The 21,343-nt window shown below is 43.0% G+C and overlaps 1 protein-coding gene across 2 annotated transcripts in view; it reads right to left on the bottom strand.

Annotated features, from left to right (window-relative positions):
• Nucleotides 1-21,343, bottom strand: part of SRGAP1 (SLIT-ROBO Rho GTPase activating protein 1) — a 251,366-nt gene that overhangs the window by 24,671 nt on the left and 205,352 nt on the right. Inside the window, exons 9-15 of one of the 2 annotated variants that reach the window (XM_058673470.1) lie at nt 21,053-21,250; nt 19,866-19,950; nt 12,790-12,817; nt 8,648-8,750; nt 5,123-5,183; nt 4,904-4,981; nt 2,481-2,615 (exon numbers count right to left, since the gene is read on the bottom strand). In XM_058673470.1, the coding sequence (XP_058529453.1) occupies nt 2,481-2,615; nt 4,904-4,981; nt 5,123-5,183; nt 8,648-8,750; nt 12,790-12,817; nt 19,866-19,950; nt 21,053-21,250 (688 nt within the window). Of the gene's footprint in view, nt 1-2,480; nt 2,616-4,903; nt 4,982-5,122; nt 5,184-8,080; nt 8,115-8,647; nt 8,751-12,789; nt 12,818-19,865; nt 19,951-21,052; nt 21,251-21,343 lie in introns of both variants that reach the window. The other variant, XM_058673471.1, reaches the window with a different exon arrangement.

Below are 21,343 nucleotides of genomic sequence, written 5' to 3'. Positions count from 1 at the left end.
ATGCCCCTCAAGATGAGTTAGCAGGAAGTGAGACTAGAAACAGAAGTGCTAAGACTCAAACCAGGTACTCTCCTGTGGAATGTGGGCATCCCAAGTGGCAGCTGGACTTTTGCCACAATGCCTGTCTCTACTGCCATTTGTAAATGCAAAGGTCAAAGAAATAGTCTAAGGGAACACATGAGCCGAGGCCTATATTCTAACAGGAGTAGTGGCAACAGTATGCAACATTTACTGAAACTTACTATTTACCAGGCATAATAGGTAACATTTTATATGGATTATCTCATTCACTCTTCACATGAGCTCTAGCAAGTAGATGACAAAGCTGTTATTTTAAAAAGATTAAAGTTTTAATATTTGCCGAAATTTAAAAAGTTGCCAAGCGGTGAAGGCAGGATTTAAACCTAGAATATTCTTACTCTATGGCTTCAACTATTAATAACTGCAACAAAATAATATTTCTCATCAGATGACTATAAAATCATTTCTTCAGTAGCAACAGATGATAAAGAGCCCAGAGCTCTTTATCTAACTGGTTCCTGCACACGCTGAAGTTAGCATGACATGTGCACCTAGAAAACCGCTAAGTGTTTTAGAATACTTATTTTCCCATTCTTAAGTTTTCTGGCTGGGATATGAGGGAAATCACTAGAGACTGCCAAAGGAGAATTCCAGAGCTAAGACACCTCATTTCCAGCCCTTTCCAGCTGGGTCAGAGGTTTATTGTGGTGACTAAGGCTGTGAGAGGATGTTGGCCTGGACACACATAGCTTTAAAGCACACACGGCATATCTAACTGGGAGATTCATACCCAAATCAGGCCAATATGTTAGGCATGGATGGGATGTTGGTTTTTCAATTCAATTATGTATTGAGCATTTACTCTAAGACATGGATCACATCAAGTGTTATGGCTTTAAGTTACAAAATCCATGAAGGCTTGTGGCACTAACCATGGGCACTGCATCGGGCATTCCCTGATACTTAATCTAAATTAATTCATTTAATCCCCAAACCCAGGGGTATGTGGCTGACTCTCTCCTAGCTTTTTGATGAGGAGATCCACTTGCAGAGGGTTCCAGAAACCTGCCTATGTTCAAATGGCTGGGGAGCAAGTGGCAGAAGCAAGAGTCAGTCTGAAGCCTGCAAATTCCTAAATGTTCTCTCCTGTGCGTGGAGACAGGAAGGGTAAAGGAACTCTTCAGTAAGGGGAATGGCACATATGTCCACAGTGGAACATCAGCAGAACACAAAGTGAGGAATTCTGCTCAAGGAGGTTGGTGGCACAGCTGGCGCTCCGGAGGAAGCCAGCTCAGCGCAGCCGTCATAGCAGAGGGCAGACGGCTCTCAGACTCGGCAAAGGAAATAGCGTGGCCAAGGGCATGGGGATGGGAAGTGGCCTGGCATGTGCACGGTTCACTACTGTGGAAATACAGGGTAAGCGTGACAGGAAAAGATTGCAAAACAGCAGGAAGAAATCCAAGAGAAGAAAACATCAGATGAAGAAAGAGGTCAAGTCCATGAGCTGGTCCTACCAAGGAGTTCCTGGGACCATTTGTGGGAAATGCTGAAACATGAGAGACTCCACAACCCAATGTTGCCCTTGAATCGTGCTGTAGGATGGCTAGGACAAGGTGGCAGGGAAAGAGAGTTGTGGAGGCAGCACAAGACCCAGGGGACTGTAATACCGCCTTGAGAAACCAGGGTCATGAGGAAGAAGGGATGAGCAGAGATCTGCCTGGACATCAAATTCACAGGACTTCAGGTCGGGGTGAAGAGTCCAAGGGGCGACTGTCTTCACCGACAGCAAGGCTCATGTGGCTGCAGTCAGCTGTTAGGCTCTTGTCTGGGAATCTGGACCCAGGGGACTCATGGAACCTGAATGTGGTTCACATCTACTTCTGGATCTCATTTTCACCTTTCTTTGTGTAGTTACAAAAGCCCCCACCAGGGCAGGGGGAGGGAAACGCTTCACTTCACTGATGATTCCTGGTCCTGTAATACATCACACACAGACTCTATTAGCACGGGATGCCCGCTGGTAGATACTGACCACCTGGTGTTGCCACACCACAGTAATGATCATTTATCTCATTTCACTTTGTTTCTTGAAGAAGTCATGCTCAGAGGTGGATCAATGATTCCACTGTTAAAGTTGGTTGAGAAAACCAACACCTGAAAGCCAAGAGAAGGCTGCATTCCCAGGTTCCCAGCCTTCCCTCTTTCCCTGAGGCACCTGCCTTTTGCGTTTATCCCAGGTGCCAAGTGGGAAGCGTGGAGCCAGAGGATGTTCAAACAACAAAATCCACCCGGCTAAGGGTGAGGCCACAGCTGGGAGCATGACTCACAATGGATCCAGAAAGGAAACAAAAATTTGGTGGTGATGGAGTAATAGGAGTTAGGGAAACTATGCAGAGGCCGCCTCCTTTTCCAGGAAGTTGGTAAATAGACTGGGGGGGGGGGGGGAAAGGCCCACTTACTGATACACGAAATCAGATCATTAAATCTTTCCTTAGGAAAGAGGGGGTTTTCCAGCCCACGGAAGTAGAGCTTCAGAACGCCAGCGACTGAGTTAATGTCATGGTTACTCTGGTCATCTGCCAATGGATTTTCACCTAAAAAGAAAAATGGGTTATATGCACCATGCCTCTTTATTTTCTCTGAAAAAAAAAAAAGTTTCTACACACACACACACACACACACACTGCTATATACACATTTATCTTTTAATTTTGCTTTATAAAAGATTATACGGTTCTAAAGTTAAAATAATTGGTTTAGATAGTCTACCCTATGATTAACCTAAAAATACTTGACTAAAATAAGGTTTTAGAAAAAGTCTTATACTGCCAAATAATCCCCTTGCAAGTTACCCAAACCTTAAAATAAAATACTGTGGGATTTATAATTTTGCCCAACATTTTTTTAAAGAGCTAAAATCAGTAATCTTACTTAGACATGAATTCAAATACTACATTCTCCATTTCGTACCCCACTAGGAAAAAGACAGTGTAGGTCCACCTGGCTATGCTATGTGGGCTATCAAAACCTATCAGAAATATCAAATATTAATTGCAGGGCCTGGTGCAATAGCCTAGAGCTAAATCCTCGCCTAGCATCTGCCGGAGTCCTATATGGGTGTTGGTTAATGTCCTGGCTGCTCCATTTCCCATCCAGCTCCCTGCTTGTGGCGTGGGAAAGCAGTTTAGGATGGCCCAGGACCCCGCACCTGCATAGAAGACTCGGAAGAAGCTCCTGGTTCCTGGCTTCAGATCAGCTCAGCTCTGGCCATTGCAGCCACTTGGGGAGTGAATCAGCAGAAGGAAGATCTTTATCTCTATAAATCTGCCTTTCTAATAAAAATGAATAAATCTTTAAAAACAAACTACAGACACTGTTAAATCAACAGGTGTTTCCCAAATTGGCTTGTTGGTGTTCATAGCACATGAGAGCCACCTGAACAGGGGCTGATGTTGGAATCAGGCAGAAGAATTTGAAAATGTAACCATAATGGAATTGAAGAGTTTACATAAAAATGGGCATTTTACAGAAATATCATCGATCTAAAATAATATTCTTGTTTATATTAAGCAGGTGCAAAATAACAGGTAACTGGGCAGGCCAGGCCATCTCTCATGAAATAAAATCCTTAGTAAGTTCCACAAAATATGCAACTTGAGATCAAGGTCCTTTTTCTTTTCTTTTTTTTTTTAAATATCCACAGGCCTCTTTTCTCAAGTTCACCATGGTGCCTGGGATTTTCACTTATTTTTCCCTCTTGTAGCAGCTTCATTTCCAGTGACCTGTTTGTTCTTTCTTACTTCCGGGTGGGAAATTACTGAATGTGAATTCATGGGGATTTATATCTTTCCCTGCTGTTAGAAAGCCTCACTCCACAGATCACAAATAATAAATGCCAGCGGTAATTCCCAAAGGAAAATGGTCCAGTGTCTTGCCTACAGTGGCTGGCCCAGGAGGCTGATCCCTCATCACATTCCTGCTTATCATCCTGAACACATGTGTTTAGGCATTTGACACACTTAGTGGCTGACAGGGCTGTTGGGGAAGCCTGCCCTGCTTGATACAGCATATTGGTCAGCATTTAGAACAGGAAAAAACATGTCTGCTTCAAGTTTATGTCTTCAGCTAATGCTTCAGACACTAGATGGCATTAAGCCAAGCCAGGGTCAGAGGAAATGGGAGAGACAGAGAAGGTATAGATGTATCCAGAAACAAAACAATAGCCATCATGCACTTTGGAGAGCATTAAGAACTAACGGCTACCATTAAAGGGCTAGATATTTTTCATAGGTTATATTTAATTATTATATGACAGCTGAGGAAGCCGAGGCCAAAATGCAGCCAAAGTCACTTGACCCAATTCCTGTGATTAGTAAATAAGAGTGAAATTTGATTCTAATGATTTTACTAATCATACTGTGGTAAGAACAGCTTACGAGAATTTACTTGACAGCCAATTATGAGTAAGGGTAGGACATCAACTGGTGTCATGGAGAATGAATCTGGGGATGATAATAGGAGGAAAGAAAAAGATGTTGACAAAGGAGCTGAACACTGGGAGGGATCCCTTCAGACACTCGGCCTAGGGTTGTTCCTTTCCCTCTTCTGGAATCCTTTTTGGGTGCTACCTCTGATACAAGTTCAGGGGATGATCAATGCCAAGTCCTGAACGAGGACACAAAACTCACATGCTTTCCTACCTTTAATAACTAAGACTCATGATTTGGGCCTTTATTCTCAACTCCCCTGTATAGAAGCTTGCCCCTGTATCAGCAATGAAGTAAATGCAGGCAAAAGCTGACAAGGGAATCAACCACTACAGTCTGCAGGGAAATAATTACTTTTTACCATGATTTTCCAATAGGCATGGGCATATAGTTACCTCTCTCAAATGAATTTTTAATATCATTGACTTCCACTTGGGAACCAGAGACTCTGAAAATCCCCTGATGCTGAAGACCTAAAGACAACAGAAAGGAGAGAGATAAGACATCCTGCCATGCCCGCTACACAGAACTGAACAGTCAATGAAAAGATGTGTTTGCTGAAACATTCCTTCAGATTTTTCTTAAGCATCAGAACCCAGCAGTTGCTGGCTTACCGTAGAGGTTGATGAACCGAATGCAGCTTTCCACGATGAGGGGGATAACCTGTCCCGAGTCCTGGGTCAAGAGACGAGAGCCATTAGTCTCAAAGGACAGCCAGCAGTCACACGCTAACTCAGCCCTCCGTGCAACAGCAAGTAGTGGATTTTATTCCACAAGGCCAAAGAGAAAAAAAAAAAAAGTGAAAGAATTTACATTTCAACAAAGTATATTTCTGGAGCAAACCAAATTAAATACATGTCAGGCAGATCTGTTTTGACTTGACTGTGCCTAGAGATGTCAAGGGCAAATTCATCTCTTTTTAGTTACATTTAGGCTTACGTTCCAAAATGAGTAATTAACTCATTTTGAGGGTTTATTGTTTGTTTTATTTTTGAATACAAGTGAGCAATCTTTAAGGATCTCTGAAAGGACTGCATCTTTCAACCAATTGCTTGCACCAATTACCAGTGATGGCTTTTCAGCCATCTCAGGGTCCTCCCTATAACATCCCTAGGAGGACAACACACTGCTATAAAGGGGCTTTTATGGATACAGGTGCAGGTGCATGGTGCCAGGACTGTTCACAATGAAAACAGGTCTTGTATTCATTTGGTTTGCATCAGAACTTACTCACCCTCATAGATCTTTCACATCTTTAGAGTTAAGGGGGAAAGTATACAAATGGATGGTTCTGTTAAGATCTAGCTTTCTTAGATGAATTTTTTTGGCCTTCTTTCCCTGTATCTTACAAAAAAAAAAAAAAATCTCTGCTCACTACTGGAGAAATGTAAAATCTGAGAGTGCTTTGACACATGTACAGGATGACAAATGAGATGAAGAGTCGGCTTGAGGTCACAGGTACATATGCACCAAGGCCATGCACTGCATGGAGTTAAGGTTACTGATGACGAAATTCTCTTCATTGTCTTTGAAGACTGTTGTTTTAGGAGTTAGATCTTTATAGGAAACATGGTACACAAAAACAAGTGGCTGGCATCACGTATTTGTTGATGAGACATTTTACTCTGAAATACAAGAACAACTTGGTTGCTTAATAAACAAGCACAATTCAGGATCCACTAGCCCTTCCAATGAGGCAGTGGAGGAAGGACTGGTAATACCGCGGTTCAATAAACTCTTCTCTATTCTCAGAATGGGTAATGTACTTCTTAAGGAAGTTTTAAGCCAGTCTAATCAGTGGATAAACCAGATAATGATTCAATCGCTTCTGCAGTCTGCATTCAGTTTCTCTAATTTGTTTTAGGAGCACATATTCTATTAATTCCTTAAAGAGTCTTAAGAATAAAAAACACATTTCTGGTTGGCCTAAGAACAGTCATTGTAATTACAGCAAAATGCACTGAATGCATGAAGGAACTGTTCTTTAAGATCCAAGTGTATTTCAGAGGAAGTGCCCTACAAATGGATAGCTGATGTGAAACTGTCATTAAAAAGAGCAAACACAATTTGGATGGAAGTGATAAACAGAGAATATTAGTCTATACTTCTGCTGAATTTAGCATTACAAACAAAGAAGAAGAGATTATTAAAAGAAAAATGTTTGCACTGACAAAGTTTCAAATGAGGAAGTCTTAGGTTTCTGGATAATGAAAAAGCATTTTTATCTTTACATTCACTCAAGTAATTGCTAATCTTTTAAGCTATGATCAGTATTTCATTCAGACACACTGAATTTTGCAGTCAAACAGTAATGAGTGTGCATGTCTTAATTTCATTTCATGGCTGTCAGATGCGCGGGCAGGGCACGTTTTATAAAAAGCGAGACAATGGTCTGAACTCCATGGACCATTCAGATGACTCCCCTGGTGCCTCAGCTTCCCTGTGGGGGAAAAGATGGACGAGGGCTTTGCTCCTGCGGTCTCACGATGATGGTGTGGAGACCTTTCGGATGCATGGGGGGAGGCGGGGACCACCGCAGCCTCCAGGCTCCTTCAGAGTGCCCTCTGACCAAGAAGTGCTCACTTCAGTGAATTTTCCATGATGAATGGTGGTGGATTGCTTCTTGAACCCTTCAGTGGATCTTAATGAGAAACCTTTTAAGGATACAACATGTGCTTTCCCTGTCATCATAGGCAGTCTCACACTGGATTCGCAGACATCATGCAATCGGACATGTGCTTCCTGCAGCTTTTTCCACATTCTCCGCCTGCCTATCTATCAGCTGCGCATGTCACGGCTTTCATTTTACTGTTCCCCCTTCTCCATCTAATTTGCCCCTGTGCAGAAGCCATGGGCTGGGAAACAAGATAATCAAATTGAACAATAATTTCGGATTCAATTAAGGCCAGTAGGTCTCTTCTAGATTCGAGGCTTAAGGCAATGGATGTGTCATTGCTAGGCAGTTTCTTCAGCAGCTTTTCACTGCGTGCTGGGGTTGGGGCCCACTTTTAAAGCAGCCAGAGGTTTCTGCTCTCTCATCTATATCTCTGTCCCTTCTATCTGTCCATATACAGGCCACATGTAAACACAACCGTACTACTTCTGAATCAATAGCGCACATGTTCGATAAACAGATCAGCCTTTCAAGCATTGTGGGAGGTTATTTAAAATGTTGCTTCCTATTTAAACACAGCAGCTCACTTCATCCAGTGTTAGCCATGAGGGAGAAGAAAAATTCCTTTCTTGTGTTAGGACCTATAACCCAGTACTAAATGTGTATTTGGTATTTAACATCAACTTTATTTTTTGGGAGCGCTTTCAACTCCAATCTGATACCTTTGCCAAACACATACTTTAAAAACTAAAATTTCATCCAGGTTTACTGAAGAAAACTATTCCTCCTAGAGTTTGAGCTTTATAGTTCCTGGCTGGTAAAGCCTCTTAGTAAGTCCAATATCCAAATGCAAACATTTTTCTTTTAAAAATCTAATTGAAGCCAAGCATGGGTATGACTTAAAAAGGACCCCAACAGCAAAAAGAGGCCGTGCCCTCATGTCCCTCTAGCACTATACCTGATGTCTCGTGTGCGAGTTCCTTCGTCCTCGGCTAGAAGCATTATCAGAAATACAGGATGAAAAAGAAGACAGGGAGTAAACACAGCAGAGATCCAAGCTATAGACTAAAGGGTCTTACAATCGAGCCAATATAATCAATTCCTCAAGTCACGGGAAGTCAAGACTCTGGTCACGCTGCCAAGTGAGCGGACAAATGGAGTTTGGAGGATGTAGCTGAAGCCATCTCGTTAGCACAAGTGAAAACAAAATGACTGCTCAGGTTGCTCTTTTCCTGTGTGTGCAAAGGATGGCTCGGTTTCGCAGTTTTGTTTTAAAATTCAAGGCAGAGGGCTTTCCTTCGGCCCCCACCAAAAATGTCCACATTTGTTCCCTCTTCAGAAGGTACTTTGAGCCCAAATATGCTCCCCTCTCTGACTTCAGGAAATATTATATTGATTTTTCGGGGAAAGCAGAAAGCCCCAGGACAGACTCGGATATAATGACCTGCCTCTCCTTTTCTGAGAGGCGGAGGCCATTATAGTCAGAAGCATGGAGATCAGCCACACAGATGGCTGGTGCCAGTACCTTGACGAATGTTTCCAAATCCCCATTAAACAACTTAGCATTATACTGTGAGCGGGGTCTGCACTTCCTGTGTTTCTGGGGCTTAGGGGGAACATTTGGAGGCCTGAGGGAAGGGAATATAATTACTGAGCATGGTAGAAATCAAACAACACATTCAACACCCACAGGTCACAACAGAATTAGAAAACACAGAAATCTTGGGTTGTTCCCCACTCCCCACCCACGGTGGAAAACAATCCCTCCCGACTCCTGTTTCTTCACATTTATTTATGTACCGAGACACACACAAGTTATTCACACACTGCGAACTCCCTGTGTGCTGTCAATGACTTTTATCTACTGGCTCATTTGCTTAAAAATGGGAAGTAGCACCAAAGGGATCTGCTGTTCCTGGCTCAGTGTTTCAAACCAGGATCTCGTTACTTGGTTAATGAATCACCCAGTCAGCCGACCAGGACTAAAACGTAGGACTCAAACAGACCTTCTTCCAAATGAGAAATGAAATACAATACCTTTGATAGTTCCAACATAATTCTTCAGTGCATAGTACCATTACATTTATTCCATATGAATGGAATTCTTACTTTATGCAAAAGTAACTTAACAGATTGTAAGTGGAAAAAAATGGATAATGCAATTCTTGGTAGCCTCATTGCTATTTCGGATTCACGTATGTTACTTGAACCGATGATTTTTTTTTAAGATTTGTTTATTTTTATTGCACAGATATATACACAGAGAGGGGAAGAGACAGAGAGAAATATCTTCCATCTGATGACTCACTCCCCAAGTGACCACAATGGCCGGTCCTGCGCCGATTCGAAGCCAGGAACCCAGATCCTTTTCCTGGTCTCCCACATGGTTGCAGGGTCCCAGGGCTTTGGGCCGTCCTCGACTGCTTTCCCAGGCCACATGCAGGGAGCTGAATGGGAAGCGGGGCTTCTGGGATTAGAATCAGCGCCCATATGGGATCCCAGCATATTCAAGGCGAGGACTTTAGCTGCTAGGCCACGGCGCCGGGACCTTTAACAACCATTTCTTAAGAACAAGCTATTCTGCGGCCTGAATATTTGCACAACATTAGGGTGTTCTCATTTATACTATCCTCGACTCTTGCCACCTCCAGCCTGACCCCTGGCGTTGGTGGATGAGTCAGTCCTGACATGCGCACACCCAGGGCACCACATCTTCTGATTTGAATTCCTGCATCATCTTGCCTGTAAACTAGAGAGAGAGAACCTCTTCTGCTCCATTTGTTTAGACGCAAGGTCAGGGTTACCTGACTCAGTTCCACAAATACGCTGAATGGGACACATGGCTGGAGAGCACCAAGAACTCAATCTAAACTCCTCTCGAATTGCAGCGCTTACAGGAGCATGCACACCACACATGGAAACGACATGAAGCCCTTCGTTAAGCTGCAGACTCTAGGGAACAATTACTTTATTTTGTTCAAGTTAGTCTGCTTCTAAAATTTATGGGAAAGCCTCACCAGCTTTCTAAGATACTATCACAGCAACAAAATATGGGGAACACATAAATCCCAGCAATCTCTAGCAGGTGTGATTAACGGGGTGGACAAATAGCACGTGAAGAATCCCTGAGGCCTGACTGGTTGGGGGGCTGCATGGTGGTGTAGCCAATTCACCTTCCACCTGTGGTGCTAGTATCCCATATAGGTAGGTGCTGGTTTGAGTCCTGGCCTGCTCTACTTCCAATCCAGCAACCTAATAATGGTCCGGGAAAGCAGCAGAGGATGGCTCAAGTCCTTGGGCTTCTGCACCCACATAGGAGATCCGGAAGAAGTTTGTGGCTCCCAGCTTTGGACCAACTCAACTCTCGAAGCTGTGGCTATTTGGGGAGTGAACCTGATCTCCCTGACTCTCCCTCTTTGACTGTACCAAGTAAAATGATCAAGTAAAAAAAAAAATCAAGTAGAAATACACACATCTTTGTAAGTATCTAAAAGAGAAAATATGAAAACTTCTGCCAAGTCACTTGCTATGTCTCACCCCAACTAAAATTTTGCAAATCTTTTTCTGCCCTGAAGTCTGTGCCATTCACACAAAATGGATTCGGTACGGGTGTAAACAATAAAACAATTAGCCACAACAGAATTGAGCCCCGAGAGATTGACTGCATCAGCTCCTTTCACCAGGTTACAAGTATTTTAAATATGGTTCCGTTTTTATCCAGGTATGGTGAGCCCAACCGATCAGGGGACAATGGCCACTGAAAATACATTCACAGTTCTCAAGAGCAGAGGCCACATGGGGAAGTGCCAGGCTTGGGCAGGGGGCAGAAAGGTAAAAAGAGGCAAAATATAAGAGGCGCTTCCTTGGGCAGGAAGGGCAGAAGCAGGGTGAGCATGCCTAGGCTGGTTGGCCTGAAGGATTCAGCGGGCTCGTGGGCACAGGGCTTTTGCCTGGGTGGGACCTCGGGTGGCTAGGCAGGGTGGTTAGGCCTGATTAAGGAGGTGGATGGGAGGACGAGCTCTGGTCCTGAAAGTGCACTTGCAAGCAGTCACTCCACACTCTCTCTAGGGATTGGCTAATTCAGGGACTGGCAGGTCCTCAAGAGTCCTGAGGCCCAGGTAGCAAAGTGTCACATACAAAAATGAGAAAAGTGGTTGGTACAAGGAGCATCGTGTGTGGTAACACCTGTTGACGACCCTAAGGAGATCGGAACCTCATGTGGTCAGTGGTTCCTGCGGCAAGTCCACCCTGTGGCTGGGGAGCCCCAGTGACATCGGATAGTCATTCCTGCAGGCTGGGAGAAGAGGGCGAGCCCCTGGCTGGGGCCAGCAGAGGGAAGGGTCTCTCCCAAAGGGTCCCAGGTATAAGGCGCATGTGAAGAACCCAGCGCTGTGGAAGGGACTTGGTACTGACATGGCTGCTGGGCACTTAGAGCAGCAATTCCTACAGCAGAGGTGGTTTGGGCCCCAGGATGCCTGCATCCCGTGAACACAGGGAGAGCCAAATGTGTGCGACTCGCTCGGGCACTGTGCCTGCTGTGCAAACTCCAGACAATCTGGTATCCTGTATCATGGGATACTCACATGAAAAAGAAGAACTGGTGAGGTTGACGTGAAAATCTAGTCTCTGGCCATCAAGGTTTTCATTGCAAATTAATATGTTTGAGTCCCTCAAAAATTACGTTTTCAGTACCTCACAATTTAGAAACAATGTTAAAGAACCAACAGTGCAGACAGACACTGCCTGTTAAGACCAAAGCTCCAAGAACTGCATATTACTAGGTGGAGTGATTTTTCTTTGGAAAAGTTTAGAAAAATAAGTCACCACACCTTTTGAGTTGGTTTCCAAGAAGTGACAGGGGTTTCCTTCATGAATAAAATGCACTGCAATAACATCACAGAACCTTGAGAACACATGTGCCAACTGCTACAGCAGGCACGCACTGTTCCCAATTCTCTTGCCTCAGAGAACTTCAAGAGTTCAACTCTCCCTACGTCCACTAGAATCACGGCCGGCTGTTATATACAAATGGTGACAGAAAACAGTTGCTACAAACTGTCCGCAAGCCAGATAACAAACTGCTTCTCAAATGATTTTTCAAAACCTGTCCATAAATGGAAAAACAAGCAAGCAAAAATTGGATAGTATGACTGCTGACACTGAAGGTTCCATGTTTAACATGAACCATTAAGGCAGTGAACAGCTACAGTTCTAAGGGTATTCAATTATGGTCTCAACTTTTGATTCCATAAGGCAAAGCAGGGCCAGGTAGTGACAATTTCTACTTAGTAATACGGTATATTTACAGACCATCCTGTTACTCAACTAAACTATTGAATTAAAAGTCTTGTCAGACAATATCTAAAAATCCAAAGTATTTTAGACTAGATTAACCACACCTATTAAACTTAGGCTTTTGTTACGAATTCTCCTTATTTAAAGAGTGTTATAATTCCTTTGGGAATCAGATATGTCGGAGTTTATCTTGTCTTGTGAGAATGTCAAATGTTTTATGTTGTCATCCTTTGTCATATCCAAACTGTCTTCTGTATACAACTGTTAATAAAAGAAATTCATTCTCACAGCGTTTAAATAAATGATTTCTTCTTGCAAAAAAAGCAAAGAAAGTAAGACATACTAGGAGTTATGATGAAAGTGTTTTCCTACCTGGTAGTCATATATTCAGCTCTATGACCTGCAGGGAAGAAAAAAGAGTAAAGAAAATTTTGTATCATCTGTTCCTTATTTTAACGTGCTAAGTTTATAGTATATATACATCAGGTGGGAAAATAGAAGACTAGCATTTAAATACAGTAACTCAAAGTAAATACTACATGAAATTTAATAAGTTCAATAGATTTGAGAAACATGCTTCATTTAGCATTTTGAAGGTTTTTTTTCTTTAAAGAAAAACAGGAGACATCTGCTTGATTCTAAATGTAAGTTCAAAGATGAGAAAAAAGACATACAAGGTTTGCATGTCTTAATTGGCATTTATGGGGGAGAAGTGGAGAGTCAGACAGGGTTGGGAGAACTCATTTTCCCTTAGTATAAATCAGTATTATTTTCATAATATGAAATCAGAGGACTAGGAGAAAAGTTATATTATATAATCAGAATTGACATTTGCAGATATTAAAGTTCAAGAACATTAAATTACACTACATTCCACCAACTTATGAGCCAAAGGACCTTTCATAAAGAGTTCTCTGTCATCTGAAACACGGCTTTCTTGTTGGAATTCTTAGTTTGGGTTTAAAAGAACGGGTCTGAAATTTTGTGGTGCTCCTGCCATCTGTCCAAATTTCAAGTTTGAACGTTTCTATGGTTGCTGCCTGCTCTTTCTTCTGCTTCAGGTGGAGCAATGGGAGGGGGTGTGGGAGAGCGGACTCACTGAGCTGGCTTGTTTGTAAAATGATGATGGGACTCTGAAAGGGCTCAAAAAATACACCTGGTGAAGGAGTGTGCTTACCACACACAGGTGCGCCTGTCCCACCACAGCACAATGCAATGATTCACACTTCCAGGGGCCAATGTAACACTGGTAAGGAAAACTGGTTTGCTAAGAAATGTGAATGAACACCCAGCCTACCACCACGGCCTTTTACGCTATCATCTGCTCTTGAATAACAAATCACATGAAGCATTTTGTAACATCTCAATTCAACAGAAGGCAACAGTAACTATCAGAGAGGATCCTTCTCAACACAGACCCAGGTCACTGAAATGGTTGACAGTCAGTACTCCGCCATGACTTGGACTGGGAGATCAAGAGAAGACTCCATCACCTCTACCTGCCACACCCAGCCTTAACTATTTAATTACAAGCAACTTTCTTTGGCTGGCTGCCCTCTATCTCGAAGGAAAAGAAAAAAGGGAGGTTTACACACAGGTGCAAGTAATTGCAAACTATTCGTGACTGGGGGAGCTACTGGAAACCTGAGCAGGCAGGCTGTGAGCAGAGCATGGCATGTAGTGCCTTAAGAGATACCCGGATGGAAGTGTTCAGCAGGAAGCCGATTAAGAAGAAGATGAGGCTGGAGGTCAAGACTAGAGTGTCACTGGCACCGAGGTTGCGATGGCGTTGGGGGAGCTGGCTGAGCCTAGCCAGAGTGAGTCAGAGAGTGAGCAAGGGGTTGATGTAAAGTCACTCTCCGCTGTATTCTGTCATGTTGTGAAAAATATGATAAAACAGGTTTTAGTAACAACCATAAAAACAGTAATATCTACTGTTGGCTAGATAATATTTAAAGCACTTTTATATGCAATATGAACTCCCGTCTTCACGAGCCTCAGGTACTTCTTTATCGGTCTCCTGTTGCAAAAGAGATGAAGCAAACAGGAAAGTGAGTGTTTCGTGTCAGTCAGGCAGTAGTCTGGGGTAGGACCGGCATTAGGATCCAGGTGCATTCTAATTCCAGACCTCACCTCCCAGTGCTATGCTGCAGTTTATTTTTAAACTTGTGGGTTTTATTCCTAGAAAGATATGAGGTTTTGTATCCTTTGAAAGGTAAGAGGAAAGGTATGCATGAATCACAACTTACACTTCTATCTGGCCAATATAGCTAAAGCCAAATACAAAAACTAAATATATTAAAGAAATATATACATTAATAAACCTAAGTGTCTGTAAACAACATAGGTTAATCATTTGCAGGTGATTCAATGGTAAGTTTTTAGCAATGAGAGGTTTCCTAACTTGGAAATTTTACCATGCTTTTCTTTTTGATTAACAAGAAACACTGATACACAGCAAAAACTTATCACACTGGGAAGGTAACATTTCCTTTTCCTCCTTTTTTTTTTATGCTGGAGTCTACTAGCTTCTTCCTTCTAGTTCCTTTAACTGCATATAATGTTGAAAGTACACTATTTTGTTTAAATATTCTATCCAATTATTCCTTAGATTTAGAAAAAGATTTTATACACACACACACATCAGCACGAAATTATTTTGCTTTGTTCATCTCTGGTTAATAATGAGATAAAAGGTTAAGAATCCATAAAAGACACATCTTGAATGATGAGCCCAGGGCAAGCTTTGCAAGAACTCTTATTCATGGCAAAACCACAGGGCCACATCCATTTTTTTTTTAAGCTAATAGTCCTGACTGTGTCTCTAGTGATGAATGCGGCTTTATTTTTTAATCAGTATCATCATTAATAGATCAATAACATACAAACCGAGAAGATTCTCCTTCCTAAAGACCAGGGAAAGCTTCCAGTGGTTTGAGGACTAGATTGCTATCTTTTTTTCTTTGGATGGCTACTTAATTATTAAGGAGAAACAACTGCCCCCATCGCGCCTACACAGCAGCCATTTGGAGGGGGGGGGGGGAAGTGCCCAGGACTAGTCTTGGTACCGATATCCTCCTGGGTTACTCTTATGTTTCACGTGCGAATAATGATGAGACTCTTTTCACACCTGAATGCATTTTTTTTTATCTCCATCCAGTAAAAGAAACAGCCAAGTGTAACTTGATGGTAATTAGAGATTTCAAAGAAAAACTCAATAAAACATTTAAAACGTGCGCAACTCAAACTGGACGAAGGCATGCTGACTTTCTTCCCTAGAGGAACGGCTGATGAAGACTCCTGGTGTTACTTTAAAGCCCTCAAGCAAATGAACGACCACAGCAGCTTTTCTACAAAAACGATCCACAACCAGCTTCTCCTTTCCAAAGGAGACTCCTACTCAAAGGGAGACGATGGACCGTGTGAGGATAACCTGCTGAGTTCCTTTGTGAGAAAACTTATGCCCAAGGACAAGAAACTGTGTACCATGGAGTTCACTCCTGGTGTTAGATTTACTGGGGTTAGCAAGATTGTTCCCGTATTTACGGCCCCCTCAACTCCAGGAGCTGCACACAAGGAAGCCAATGAGAACACGAAGGCTCATTACTGAAAGAAAGAAAATCATTTTAGTGCCTCAGTCTTGCATATTCCCATGTATTGTGGTCAGTTTAACATCCGTTTAAAAACAAATGGTGTCACAAAAACTTCACAAAAGCTTAACGGTGTTTCAGAAGGATGAAGAAGATGATGAATTTGCTTGTAATTCATTATGCGTTTCTTTCCATTCCATTCCAACTGTTTCCAGAGATCTGGAGTTCTGAATCTGACAGTGCCACTTTAAGCGCCCAAGCTAGCTTTACTGGGGCATTGGCAGCCTGCCAAAAGCGAGCAGAAAGCAGGCCAAACACATGGCTGCAGTTACAGCTTCAGCTGTGTACAATCAACTGCTAAATCCCGGGGTTAGGCTCTATTTGTTTTACTAGGAAGGTAGTTTCTGTAGCAGTAAGTCTAGTATAATTCAAAGAAGTGGATTTCTACATTAAAAAGTCAGGACTATCGCTAAACACACCATTGAGTCCTGCACTACGAACCTTATTTAGCCAAAGCGGGACGTGGAGTCCTTCCCAAAGGCTCACTATTGGATTACTTCACTGTGGGATGGGCGCCACAGACTCTCCTAGTGTCCTTTGGTGTCAGCCAGTTGATAAGAACAGGGCTTGCATGGAAAGCCAGCAGGCTTACCAGCATGCAGCTCGAAGTATGTATGAAACTTTTTCCATAGACAGCTCCAAAGCAGGGCTGCCTGCCGCGGGCAGGGCCATCCAGCTCCTTCTGCAGAAGCCGGCGCGGTGGAGGCCTCCTATCCCCCAGCACCGCTAGTGTCCCAGGGACACTGGAGCTCATTGAAAAAAAATTCCAAGACGCAGAAATCTTGGCTTCAAGTTCATCAGGTGTCAGAGAGCTTTCCACAGTTCTGCTGCTGAGAATGGAATTTGGCATGCGGATTCAGCAGACTGGCGAAACTCCAGCCCTCTCCATAATGATATGTCCACTTACCAGTGGGACTTTCTCTCTAGGAGTCCTATCTGCACTGAAAAAGTACCATAAATGTTTCCACAAGTGACTCCAAGCATGTAAACACACATGTGCATGAGGGACGAAGAATGCATTCACCCCCCACTGCAGTTCTCTTAAATTCACGATCTCTAAAAAAAAAAATCCAGCCTTGTAGAGAAGGACTTTTTTTTTCTATAAGCATCCATCTATACTTAAAATAATTCATGTTTTAAGGCTGGCAACTGATCTTAAGGGCAGCATTTGAAATAGTAGGCATTTCTGATTCACATACAAAATAAAAGAACTTATATGATACTACGAGGGAAGAAAAAGTGGGTATACTGAACATGCTTCCTAAAATATGTAAGATTATTATTATTTTTAAAACTGTTCTTGGTATAAAGAGAAATGGCCCAGACTTTGGTAGCAGTGTGAGTTGCCAGACAAATCTAAGTCTAGCGACAAAGGGGATACAGCAGTCTGTACCTTAGGCAGAATTCTGATTGGGAATGTTTGGGTTGGGGCCTCGGTCTCCCTTGCTGTCTTGGGAGCTCAGTCCACTCCCTCCTCCCTATGGCTGACAAGCCACTATGAAATAAACCTTTTTATGCCATTAAACAGAAGACATGTGAATGTCTGGCACTGTGGGTACGGGCCATCCACATCCTCTCCTGCAGTGCCTGGGTTCAAGTCCCAGCCTAGAGCTAATTCCTGCTCTGTGCTGCTGGACAGCCAGGGAGGCAGGAGACAATTCCAGAACTCAGGTCCCTGCCTCCCAAAATGCACAGCTGATTTGAGTTCCTTGATCCTGGGCATCTGAGGAGTGAACAAGCAGAGGGACAATCTCTTAAATAAATAAATAAATAACTTTTTAAATTAAAAAAATAAAATTGGGTTGGCATTGTGGCACACATCCTGTGTGGGTGCTGGTTAGAGTCCCAACAGCTCAACTTTCCCTCCAGCTCCTCGCTAATGTGTCTGCAAAGTAGAAGATGGCTGATGTCCTTGGGTCCCTGAACGCACAGGGGAGACTCAGATGAAGCTCCTAGCTCCTGGCTTTGGCCTAGACCAGCCCTGACTACTGTGGGTATTTGGGGAGTGAACCAGCAGATGGAAAATGCTTCTCTCTCTCTCTCTAACTCTCTGTGTAAATGCCTTCCAAAGATAGAAAATTTTTTAAGTTAAATCTATATAAGTATATGTACAAAGTTAAATATACATATAAAATATGTAAGTATATAAAAGTTATGTAAATTATATATACATATAAAAGACAGGGAACAGTCCTATGACTTTTTATTTAGATTTCTCAATTGGGAACAAATGACAAATTGCTTTCTCTTTGCTTCTTTTTCCCCCCTGTAGCATTTAGAAGTAAGTTGCAGACATTAAATGACACTTTAACAAAACATTTCCTAGGAATAAGAATATTTCCTATAGACATAATATCAATATTTCAGTATCTTTTAATATCATCTATATTTAAAATTTCTCCACTGTCCTAAAAATGTCTTTTAGAATGTTTGCTTTCTTGACTAGGAATTTAACGAAGAGTCATACAGTATGTGTGGCTCCTACAGACACCACTTAATGGTTTAGATATCACTTTTTCTTCTGCCTAGGTGAAATGGACCCATTAGCCTGGAGTCAACAGGGGGCGTGTCAGGTGGGGATGATCTTTCTCTTCCCATCATTGCCAGAGGAGGATGGGTCCACTGGAGGAGATCAGGATACACAGTGACAGAAACACTGCTTTGTGGGTAAAGAAGGTTCCAGAATGAGAGGAACCAAGAATTTAGGTCTACTGGTGGCAATTTCTTTTTGACCTGAGTTACTTATGCAACTCAGTCCTCTGTCATTTTGCTTTCTGTCTTAAGCTTCCTTCACTTTTTATAACATTTAGTAGGAGGTAGCATGAGTGAAAGGTAATTAACGTTAAGGATTAGGAGGTACTAGAGACTGGGGCTTTGCTTCTATTTTTCTCCTCCATGATTTCATTGACAAAAGAAAAGCCAAGTTTACAGTCTTTTGTGCCAATAGTTCCCTTATCTAAAATCAATAGAGCCCAGCTAAGGCCCTCGGAACAATGTCTGGCCTAGAGAATGGCTTATAAAGTATTCCTTCTTGCTGCTGTTTTTGTTATTATTATGAGAGACAGTAATCTACTGATAATTTTAGATTATTTGTTAACTACAACAGATGTCTATAGAAAGAAAAAAAAAAAAAACACTCAAACTGGTTTAACTGGTTTCCAGAGTCCAAGCTGGCTGGAAAGTGAACAAACACTGACCTATAAAACAAACGAGGGTGTGGCTTGCAGGTCAAGTCAAGAAGTGACTGTGGGTCAGGAGGTGGGAGCAGCTGCAGCTCCTCCTGCATTCCCACTGTCAGGGCACCGCGCTCTGAGGACCCCGCCTCTAGGCCTGGGAGCTGGTTCTGCAGCCCTTGCTGGGTTTCAGGCCCTTGCAGGGTTTCAAAAGTGTTAAAAGTTAATATCAAGCTTTAGGGAGAACATGATTATTACAAACATGGATACCTGCTACTTGTTGAGATCTTTACCCAAGGGTGTGTTAAACCTATGACTGTGAAGTGAAATGAAACTCTGCCATTATTAAAATTTTTTACAAAGAAAAAAATAAGAGATAAGGAAAGAGGAGGGTGGGTGGGTAAGCCAGGCAGGAGGGAGAGAAGGGCCAAAGTATTCCTATGCTCCTAAATCTATATTGTGAAATTTGATCACTTTATATACACAAATAAAATATGTTTAAAACACATATAGTGCTTCCTGTTTCTTAAGTAGCCATCCACAAGTCACATGCTTTCTAGACTGTAAGTGTGCATGACGGAGCACAGAACCCAGGTTCCTTTCTGGGACCTCCCAGGTCACTGACCTTCTCCGAGGGTCCTCTGCAGCAAGTCATGCTTGGCCTGCAGCTTTGTGATGAGATTGCTGCCTTCCAAATATTCTCTGAGTTTCTGCAAACGACAAGAAGAAGTTTTAATTTGTACAAAGTCGATGACAAGGAACTTCTCATAGGAGATCTAAAATCCAGCCACTTTCACATTTTTCATCCCCTCCTAGGGGAGGATTCCTACAAAACCATCCTGAGCAGGATGATACTATCTTGCTGCCAGAGAGCCCTCAGCCACCGGCCATCACGTGCAAGCCTGGCAAAGACGCAGAACCTCAAGTGCCTTCCTCTGCAGACCTCATCTCCATCGTACTAGGTTCTCCTGGGAATATCTGTGGGCGTTAACGTGCAAAATTATTGTTCAGAACGGCCCTCTGATTTCTAAACTCCCTGTCAGATTCACAGAATCAGGGACTCTGAGGGTGGACAGGAGCTCACACTATACTAAACAACAATAGATCATTCTGATGCAACCATACGGGCAGCGCTGGCTATCCCTGGACCTGGGCCCTGCTGACACTGGCATGACAGTGCATGTGCAGACATTTGGCCTCCTGGTTAAATGCCAGTTAGGACTCCCCCATCCCATACTGGAAAACATTGGTTCATTGCCTGGCTCCCACTCCTGAATTCATCGTTCTGCTACTGTGGCCCTGCAAGACAACAGTAATAGATCAGGCAGTTGGGTTCCTATGCCTCATGTAGGAGACTTGTAATGTGCTCTTGGCTCCCAATTTTGTGCTTGCCTAGCCTCCGCAAGTGCCAGCATGTGGAATGAACCAGCAGATAGGAGCTTTCCTACGCATACTTACTCTCTCAAATTGAACAATAACAGAGTGGCAGGTGTGTGGCATGGCTAGTTAAGTCACTACTGGGACAATCTGCATCCCCTGTTGGAGTGTTGGTTTGAGAACCAGCTTCTCTGCTTCTGAATACAGCTCCTGCTAATGCACGTTGGCAGGCAGCAGAGGACAACTGAAACACTTGGGGTCCTGCCACCCACATGGGAGACCGGAATGCAGTTCTAGACAACTGATCCAGCTTGTTCTAGGCCTGGTTATTATAGCTGTTTGGGAGAATACAGATATCTCATCTCTGTCTCTTTCTGTCTGTGTTTCTGTGGTTTTGAGAATAATAAACAGTGACATGGAGAGCAAGGGCCGCACCATGAAGTAGAACTGCTCGGTTTCCTGCTGGTTAGCTCTTCTCTTGGCAATGCTGGGCTTGCTCAGGTAGGTTTCCGAGACAGTGGACTTGACAGACTCTGTGGAGCGACTATGCTGGAAGCACTCAGAGACATCATAGTCCTCAATGGTGACCATATCTTGTATCGTCTGCAAGGTGGCTTCCGTCGTTTTCTTAACCTGGGGACAGAATCCCATTTCTCATGTTAGCTCATCATTTCACGAATTCCTACAACACTCACAGTCTACTCTGTGAACACAGAGAGCAGGACA

Source organism: Ochotona princeps, chromosome 15, assembly GCF_030435755.1.
Source record: "Ochotona princeps isolate mOchPri1 chromosome 15, mOchPri1.hap1, whole genome shotgun sequence".
NCBI classification, from domain to species: domain Eukaryota; kingdom Metazoa; phylum Chordata; class Mammalia; order Lagomorpha; family Ochotonidae; genus Ochotona; species Ochotona princeps.
The sequence above is the reverse complement of the archived record's forward strand: the minus strand, read 5'-3'. Positions and strand labels throughout refer to the sequence as shown.